The 10,167-nt window shown below is 40.9% G+C and overlaps 1 protein-coding gene across 1 annotated transcript; it reads right to left on the bottom strand.

The window, feature by feature from the left end:
- Window positions 1-4,261: 4,261 nt before the first annotated feature.
- adra2b (adrenoceptor alpha 2B) lies at window positions 4,262-9,849 on the bottom strand. Its single transcript, XM_087787774.1, has 2 exons — window positions 9,488-9,849; window positions 4,262-8,774 (listed from the first exon to the last, which is right to left on the bottom strand). Exon 2 carries the CDS (start codon window positions 8,753-8,755, stop codon window positions 7,235-7,237), a length of 1,521 nt encoding a protein of 506 aa, XP_087643900.1. The 5' UTR covers window positions 8,756-8,774; window positions 9,488-9,849; the 3' UTR covers window positions 4,262-7,234.
- Window positions 9,850-10,167: the final 318 nt, after the last annotated feature.

Here is a 10,167-nt window from a genome sequence, read left to right as displayed (position 1 = left end):
CGACTAATGGAGAAACAGATGGATGAATGGATGAATGGATGAATGGATGAATGGATGAATGGATGAATGGATGAATGGATGAATGGATGAATGGATGGATGGATGGATGGATGGATGGATGGATGGATGGATGGATGGATGAATGGATGGATGGATAGTTGGATGTATAGTTGGACACATAGATGAATGGATGGATGGATAGTTGGACGCATAAATGGATGGATGGATAGTTGGAAGCATAGATTGATGGTTGGATGGATAGATAGTTGGACGCATAGATGGATGGATGGATGGATGGATGGATGGATGGATGGATGGATGGCTGGATGGATGGATGGATGGATGGATGGATGGATGGATGGATGGATGGATGGATGGATGGATGGATGGATGGATGGATGGATGGATGGATGGATGGATGGATGGATGGATGGATGGATGGATGGATGGATGGATGGATGGATGGATGGATAGTTGGACACATAGATTGATGGATGGATGGATAGTTGGACACATAGATTGATGGATGGATGGATAGTTGGACGCATAGATGAACGGATGGATGGATGGATAGTTGGATGGATGAATGGATGGATGGATGAATAGATGGATGGATAGTTGGATGCATAGTTGGATGGATGGATGGATGGATGGATGGATGGATGGATGGATGGATGGATGGATGGATGGATGGATGGATGGATGGATGGATGGATGGATGCATAGTTGGATGCATAGTTGGATGCATAGATGAATGGATGGATGGATGGATGCATAGATGAATGGATGGATGGATGGATGCTAGAAAATTGTCACCTATGTTTTTTCCACTTTAACACTCGTTGAACACGATCATGTTCTAAACACATCAATTACTGGGAAGTTAAGAAACCCTCCTGAACTCATGACCTTCTTAAACTCGACGTGCAGCTGAAAACTTCAGGTTTCTTGTAGAGTTTGTGTTTATTTCATTCATCAGCTCGACATTGTGACAGTTCAGAGTCTGAGGCTCAGAAGAGAAGGTACTATTATAGAGTATATGAGTCTGATAACTTCCACAACTTCTTATCAACATAAATCAATAACAATCCTCGACAGAGTCGCTGACCTCGAACACAACATTTGTGTGAGTGTGTGTGTGTGTGTGTGTGTGTGTGTGTGTGTGTGTGTTCATAAATCCAGCATATTTCATGATGTGCTGGACGACAATATGTGTGTGTTTGTGTGTGTAAATGTGATATTTGGCAACTTTGTGTCGATCCCTGGCGGACGTGTCAGGACGTGTGTGGTCGAGTCAATGTGACGCGAACCTTCCAGTCCGATTGTCTTCAGGTCGCCATGACAACGTTTGTCCATTACCTCCGAATCATCAGCCGGTCCATGTTGACGATGCTAATGTTTGCTCAGCGTTGTGTAATCGTGTGTAGTTCCTCCACGTGAAACCCAGGGTCAGGACATGTGTAAATATGAATCTGGATTTATATCTCCAGATGGAGGCTCAGGTATGTTTTTTAATTCGTTCAGGAATGTTTGGAATGTTTTCTGTCTTCGGTCGGACGCTGAGACTTGTTATGGTTCGTTGAAGAGACAACGTTTGTTTGTCGTGACGACACTGGTCGGTTGTGGTTTGATCTTGTAATCCCGCTTGATAGGATTATCTTGACCGGGTTAGCTGGTCTCGCTAACGACAGTTTTACTCTGAAGAAGCGCTCGTCTAATAACCTTTAGTTGAAACTCTTTAGAATAACTGTTATAACTAGTTAATAGATCACAGGTAAACTGTTAATACTCAAATCTGATCTGTCAATCAAGCCTAACTAGGGGCGTTCGTGCTCGTGAAAAGCCAAAACATAAAGGGAAAAGAATCTGATAAAATAAAGCTAAATATGCTAACATTAGTACTTTATTATTTTATTTAGAATTAAAATTGTTATAACTAGTAATGAATAATAATTAAAAAAAACAGATCTTTGATCTTATGATGACCATATAAATACACAGTGACACACTTTTCCCAGACCCAGGTGTAGTTAGCTTTATTTCCAGCTTCTGCTACGATGCTAGCAGCTAGCTAGCCACTAAAACTTAATCTGTTAATATTATCAATCAATACATCTGCCTTTTAATTAAATATTTGTGCCTCACAGGCTACAATATATCCGCAGTAGTTAAGATTATTACTGAATAAAACTGCTTTTTACTAAATATTGGTTCCTCGCTGTCTACAAAATATCCGTAGTAGTTTGATGTATTTACGACTCCTGCTAACATAGTTAGGCAAAGCTAAGCTAGCAACTAGCTAGATAGCTTTCAGAAGAAAGTGTTATTATTTAAGATTATCACTAAATAAAAATGCTTTTAATTAAATATTGGTGCCTCACTGGTAACAGTATATCCGAAGTAGTTAGATGTATTTACAGCTCTAGCTAAGATGCTAGTATCTAGCTAGCTACGTTTCAGTAAAAAAAACATAATTATTTAAGATTATTATTTAATAAAACTGCGTTTAACTAATTATTGGTGCCTCGCTGTCTACAAAATATCCTTAGTAGTTAGATGTATTTACGGCTCCTGCTAAGATAGTTAGGCCAAGCTAAGCTAGCAGCTAGCTAGATAGCTTTCAGAAGAAAGTGTAATTATTTAAGATTATTATTGAATAAAACTGCTTTTTACTAAATATTGGTGCCTCGCTATCTACAAAATATCCATAGTAATTAGATGTATTTACGGCTCCTACTAAAATAGTTAGGTCAAGCTAAGCTAGCAACTAGCTAGAAAGCTTTCAGAAGAAAGTGTTATTATTTAAGATCATCACTAAATAAAAATGCTTTTAATTAAATATTTGTGCCTCGCTGGTCACAATATATCCTTAGTAGTTAGATTATTTACGGCTACGGCTAGGGTTGCCAACCGTCCTGCGAAAAACGCAACCGTCCCGTATTTATAAATATAAGTATGCGTACTGAGTTTAAAAGGGACGCGTCAAATAATCTGTAAAATGTCAATTGTACTAATGAACAGCAGTGCCCTTTATACGAAAAGTTACGGTAATGTTCCTTGGACGTCATACAGGACCTACAGTATCTGCTCATCTCATTGGTCGAAGTACTGTTACTTGACAAAGTTGATAGCGGCGCAACATGGACGACATAGATGCACCTGCGAACAGCAGTAATAAAATAAAAAAGTATCTCCACTTCCACTGGGTTTGTGGAGACAGATGTGCGGAATAAATGTTCCTCTGAACTGATTAAGTTGAGCCTCAACTATGACTTGTCTTGCTCAGAGTTTTACTCTGTAGCTCAAAGACTCAGCAAGATCTCAGAGGAAATATAAACGGAAAATAAATAAAGTGTCTCCACATAAAGTGGCGTTGAGCTGTTCATAAGTTACAGGCTGAATGCTCTGTTTATTATTTATTGTTTTATATTCATTTGTACAGTTTTAAGTTAAGCAGGAAAGGTTTCTGTTTGAAAGTTATTTATTTTAATAATTTAATTTTGTTATCTTGTATTAAAGTACATTTTTGGATAGTAACTTTTTTTTTCTTGTTTTTATCATTAGAAAATATGCATCTGTAAATGTATAAATAACATATATTATTATTTGTATTATCTAATTAAATTCAGGTTAAAATAGTTAAAAAATTGTTTTAGGTGTCCCTTATTTATTTTTCAGGGAGTTGGCAACCCTAGCTACGGCTAAGATGCTAGTAGCTAGCTTTCAGGAAAAAAAATACATAATTAGCGAAGATTATCAATCAATACATCTGCTTTTTCAACTAAATATTAGTGCATCGCTTGCTTCAACACATCCGTAGTAGTAACATGTATTTACGGCTCCTGCCAAGATAATTAGGCTAAGCTAAGCTAGTAGCTAGCTAGCTAGCTTTCAGAAGAAAGTGTAAAAAAGAGATTATCATAGAATAAAAAGGCTTTTTATGTAAATATTGGTGCCTCACTGGTTACAATATATCCGTAGTAGTTAGATGTATTAACGACTCTGGCTAAGATGCTAGTAGCTAGCTACTAGCATAAGATTATCGCTGGATAGAACTGCTTTTTAAATAAATGTTGGTGTGCTACTGGCTAAAATAAATAAAATTACTTCGTACTTAGATACAAATATTAAAGCTCTTTCTTGCAAGTTAACAAAACTGACTTTATATGTTGACATGTTTCATTATTGTTACTGATATCTGACAAATATAGACGGTAATTTAAACATCCCAAACTTAAAAAAAAAAAGTTAACATGGTTAATTTGGCACCAGAGAGACTGGTATGTTTACAAGAATTAAATAATAATAATAAAAACATGCTAATTTCTACTCATTAGTCCCGAAAAGATCCACAGTAAACTTTCAACGTCTTGTTCTTCTCCGGCCGAGAACGTTTGAGTTAAATAATTCAACTAAAGTCTGACTGAGGTCATAGACACAAGAAAGCTTCAACATGTTCAAAGATACAACTCATTGTGTATTTATATCTAAACGTCAATCAAAGCTCCGCCCCGAGGCATCATGGGATTTATGTTGGAAAAAAAAAAAAAAGATCATTAAAGCCAGAAACAAAGAGATGCTTTTCCAAAATGCTTTATTCTGAAACTGAAGATGATGACAGATGGAGATGAAACTCTGGGCGTAACCGACCGAGCGAAAAACACGCTCAGAAAATATAGTCCGGAGGAAACACGGTCAAGAAAACACAGCACCTGTTACCTTAAAGCCGTACTTGAGATTTCCTGCAACACAACGTGAAAAAACAGCCGCACGAGAAACAACTCGGCTGATCTTTCGACCTGTGGCTGAAAATGTTTCACACAAATCGACGACTTCTGTGAGTAAACGGCGACGAAACCACCGATGACAAATGTTGCATCACAGGTTATGCATTATGCACATAACTCAAATGTTCTTTCAAAATAAAATCTCATTTTCAACGAAGCTCTTATTGGAGGTTCAAGATTAACTGTACAGCGCTTCTTTTTTTTTGTTTTCCTTCCCGTCACTTCGTCTTCAGCTCCACGTCTACAGTGGACAATAAATAGGGCGAAAAACAAAAAAACACTTTTGAAATAAATAACACAGTCTTCGCTCGTTGCCTCCCATCAGAAGAATGAAACTTTGTATTTCATGAGAAAGAAAGTATTTCTTCTGTATAGTACCGTACACATTTGAATGAACTCAATTCTCTCCAGTTTGTTCCCATCGCAGGAACTCAAAAAAATATATATGTATATATATATTTAAATACATGTTTTAAAGACGGCACAACGATAAACTTGTCTTTTAAACTGAGTTTCAAATTTAAACTTTTTTTTTTTTCATCCAGTTCATTTCGTTTTAAGTGCAAAACCTTTTGTACCTCTTTTCTCACCCCTACTTTTCTTTAAGCGTAAAAAATATATTTTTATTTTACATATTGTTCATGACTCTATGATAATCCTTTGTCCGTATGTAAAAAAAAATTACGGAGGTGGGAAAAAAAAATGATGTATTGAAAAAAAGAGAATGAATAAAAAGGCCCAAAACTGTTGCTCAAAGAATTATTAGGGGAAATATTCCTGACGAGGTTCACGTATATATCCTCCATCCTTAGTTGCGAATGAAATGAACCCCCAAAAAAACAGACAAATTACACACAGGCAAAGACTGTGGTCCTTTAAACTCTTTGGTCCCTCGAGAACCGGTCACTGCGGAGCCTCTGGATGTTCTTCATCAAGATTCGATCTCGATGGTTCTGTACAGCAGAAATGTCACATGACGACAAATAATCGCTTCATACAGTAAATCTGCGTTTCACAGCAGCCAGACGAGGCACTAGCTCTCAAAAAGAAACAACAACGACACACACATACAGAAGCACACACACACACACACACACACAGTCACACAGGTCAGCAGAATTAGCCAATTAGCGAGTAGAAGTGTTGGTGCTGACAGCCCTTGTCCCAGTGAGTGAATACGCCTTTTCACAGTTACGGACATTTCTTTGTCAAGGAAACGGCGGCGGAGAAAAAAAAGGTACCATTGTGTTCCAGGAGCCGCTGACAAACAAGCCACGGGTGACCCTGACGTGGCCCGCCGCAGGTCCATGATCCCACAAAGGGGGGCACCAAAGAGTGGCTAAAACTCCACGAGGCGTCACAAGGATTTCTTCGTCACCTGATAAGAGATGTACACATGCGAGGAGAAACGCCACCTGTGAGGAATGACGATGTTTCTGACCCTAACGGTGGCGTCTTTTCATTCAAACCAGGATTTGATTCAACTAAATCAGGATGTAACTCCGGTCCTGCTGCCCGAGGAACAAAAACCCATCTTCACAACTTGATACAAGTATACAACCAAAGCCATCATATGGCACACGTGTGCAACAAAGTTTCAAAAACCTCTATAGCAGGGATGTGCAAAGTGTTCCTTAAAAAGACCACGGTGGGTGAAAGGTTTTTGGTCCAACCAATCAAAGGGAGACCAGGTGTCTCAGGAGTGGAATCAGTTGACCGTCAGTCTGGTGTTCATTGGTTAAACTGTACGTTCTGGATCGGTTGGAACAAGAACCAGCCCCACCCGGGCCCTTCAAAGGACCGCCGGGTCACCCATGCTCTATATTCAGGGGGAACACGTGCTCCCCATGGTGCCGAAGGTGTCAGGCGTTTATTTATCTTGTTTGCTTTTTACATCTAAGAACCACAGAGGCCTCTTGTTGTTGTGCTTTCAGATAAGAAATCAAGGAACACATGTTTTCCCTGCAGCAGGATAAATTAAAACTGCAGACGTAAGAAATCACCACTAACCTTGTGTTTGCCTTGTGCTCTGTATTGATAAACCAAAGGGCCTTAGGCTCGCAGGGATCTAAGGTCACTTTATGTTTCTTCCTTTCCATTTCTGAAAGTCCACTTCAATGTAGAAATACAAGAACATTAAATACTTTCATATCTTAATACTATTATACCAAAAATCTCCGCACACTCGACCAGTCCAGTGTTCGTACAGTTTAATCGAGATTTTCCTTCATCTATTCTGGGACTCTCACCTCGTGTCTTTCACTGCTCTGAGCGCAGATTTTACAGTCTTGGTTGGAAATTATCATGGCTGCAGAAGAATGGCTCTCAGTTCTATATTTGTAGGCTGGAATTTCCGCAGAAGATCAGCCCTTTGAAAATTCTTAATGAAAACATCATTTAAAATTCCTAAATTATTGACTTGTCTTCTTAGGGTTTTTTTTGGAGGGCTAGAAGAACGTGCCCTTTGTTCCTCCGCACAGGATCTTCTTGAAAGCATTTCGGAATTCTTTGTTGAAAATGGTGTAGATGACGGGATTGAGTGAGGAGTTGCAGTATCCGATCCAGAAGAAGAACTTAAAGAGGGGTTCTGGGACGGCACAGGCTTCGGGGCAGATGGCTTGAAGGCAGTAGGAGAAGAAGAAGGGAAACCAGCATATCACGAAGACACCGATGACCACGGCCAGGACAAAAGTGAAGCGTTTCTCCCGGTTGACCATGGCTTTGCGCCTCGCAGCACCTGGGTTATTGTCAGTTTTGGACTTTCGCCCCGGCATCAGTCGCGCCCCTTTAGTAGTGGCCAGCATATCCCGGTATTTGTGGACGGAAGCAGGGGAATGTATCCCCCCTCCTGCAGGTGATCCTGGCATACTGGAACTGCCACGCCCTCCTCCGATGCTGTTCTCAAGGTCGCTGTCCGTGCTGGAGCTGTCACCGTTGTTGTTGTCTGCCTTCTTGACAAACTTCTGCTTTCCTTTCTTGCCTTTGGTCTTGGCAGAGGTCGACTTGTTGCCTACTGCGGATGCGACGGGGGTGACCGCAGGAGGACCAGATGGAGGCTGAAGGAGATTGTTAGTGGTGGGGTTCTGGTTGGTTTGGGGGTCTCCCATTGATGGGGAAGGGGTAATTGCAAGGGTCGGAGGTCTGGTATTGGATGGTGGCGTGCTATCTCCTTCTTCCTTTCCATTGGCGTGCTTGTCCCGGGATGGCTGGCTTGGGGTTGCAGAGCCAACACCTTCTTTTCTGGGTTCTCCTGGGGGGCACCGAGTCCTCTGCTTTGCAATTTGATAAATTCTTATGTAGACAAATAACATGATGAGGCAAGGGACAAAGAAGGACCCAAGACTGGAGTAAACGATGTACCAACTCTCATCATTCAGCTGACATTGGGGTCCTCTTGAACCCTCTAGGTCCCCTGCCTCTGTTTTGTTCAGAGAGAGCAGGGGGGGCAGGGAGATGATGAAGGCAATGAACCAGACCACGATGATGGCAGCTTTGATGCGTCTTGGGGTCCGCTGCCTGCCGTAGGTGACTCTTGAGATGGACAAGTAGCGGTCCAGAGAGATGGCGCAAAGGTGCACAATCGAGGAGGTGCAGAAGAGCACGTCTAGAGTCAGGTAGATGTCACACCACAGGGACTTGAAGTACCAGTAACCCATGAGTTCGTTGGCCAGAGAGAAGGGGATGATAAGCGTGGCCACGAGGATGTCCGCAGCAGCGAGGGACACCAGGAAAAGGTTCTGTGGCCCTCGAAGAGAGCGGCTTGTTAACACTGCGATGATGACCATGATGTTGCCCACGATGGTGAAGACCACCATGATCGTGATGGCGGTGGCAAACGCCGCCGTCGCCTCAGGGGAGTATGGGGCGGAATTTTGGACGCTCTTGTTGCAGGGGATGGAGGCGCCATTGCTGCTGAGGTTCCAGCTGCTCAGCTCCATGGAGCAACCGCCGTCCAGTCCAGAGGCCATGACGCACTTATCAGGTTTTCTTCAACAAGAACAAGCAGAACAAATACTTTCATCAGATTAAACATCAAAAGAATGTCTGGGGAAATACTGTACGTGCATCATCATCTGTACGAATCTGTCGCTACACTTCATCAGTTATCTTTACTGGTTCCACAATTTCACAGTGAAGAACATCAAGATATGCCTTGGATCAGATCTCAGATTAACATGATCCATTCTCAACGTTATCGATTCCTTATCTTCGTTTCTGATCGTTTTATTGGGATTATTTTGTCACTTCCATTAGAATTCAGTTGGTGTTTGAGGATAATTCTCACAACACTAAACTTCAAGTGTTGATTTTAAGACACGTGAGGAGTTATTCAAGTTAATAAGTGAAAAGCTCTGTTTTCACCTGGATTTTCGGCCAAACACTTCGGCAGGAATTAATTTAACACTTTTGATGTGTCACATGATTTGCACTCAATTTAAATATATCACAAATATTTATTACAAATATTATTATAAACGTTTGACCAAAAATAAATAAACAGCAAAATATAATATATAATATATACAGATAATAAGAATGTCTATAATAAAACATAAATAACAACAGATATGTATATTTAAAATATTTATTTGGACAGGAATATGTTACATTCACACTAAAAATAGATGAATAACATCATGCGCTCATGGTTTTCACTCGTTTAGATTGAATGTTTCTGAAGATCTGTGTTCAATATTCACCTCTGTGGCTCCTCAGGGTCTGCGGGGGTCTGGGTCCCTGCTAGCTCCCTCGCATCCTCCACGGAAGATCTTCCAAGTCCATTTTACGCACAAGAAAACACCACTTGTCGTGCGTCCTCAGCCCAAAAAAATCTCGTCGGCGTTTACGAAAAAACCTCCGTCATATCCTAAAATAAAACTTGATCCAAACTCCCGAAAAATAAACAATATTTACAAAAAACACTTTAAGAATCTGGCGCGTCTCCTCCGAAATGAACAATATTGACAGGAGTCAGAATCCCAGACGCTCGAGGAGGAATGTGGGCAAAAAAAGAAAGATGTAAAGTCCTGAGCTGTGGATGTTCCTCCGGACCCTGTGAAGATTCCACGCGTGTGAGCCGAGCTCTCTCGCATCTCCACGAGTGAACACGAGCGGAGGTGCAGGAGTAATAAGTGGGGAGGCTCTCCCGCCCTGCTCCTCTTGGATGCTGATGTCACGATGGAACTGTGGGCGTCATGGGATCTCGACTCTCTCTGCACATGTAGACCTTCGGATATTTTCCCTTTGCTTCAATTTATATTTGAATATATATATATATATATTTTATTATATTTTCACTGAAGCAGTTTTTTTCTGTGTTTTTTTTCCACCTGTTTTCCTCATCAGCGATCATGGAAGTGGCCAGTACCCGCTGGTACTT

Source organism: Callionymus lyra, chromosome 1 (genome assembly GCF_982586985.1).
Source record: "Callionymus lyra chromosome 1, fCalLyr1.hap1.1, whole genome shotgun sequence".
Taxonomy (NCBI): domain Eukaryota; kingdom Metazoa; phylum Chordata; class Actinopteri; order Syngnathiformes; family Callionymidae; genus Callionymus; species Callionymus lyra.
The sequence above is the reverse complement of the archived record's forward strand: the minus strand, read 5'-3'. Positions and strand labels throughout refer to the sequence as shown.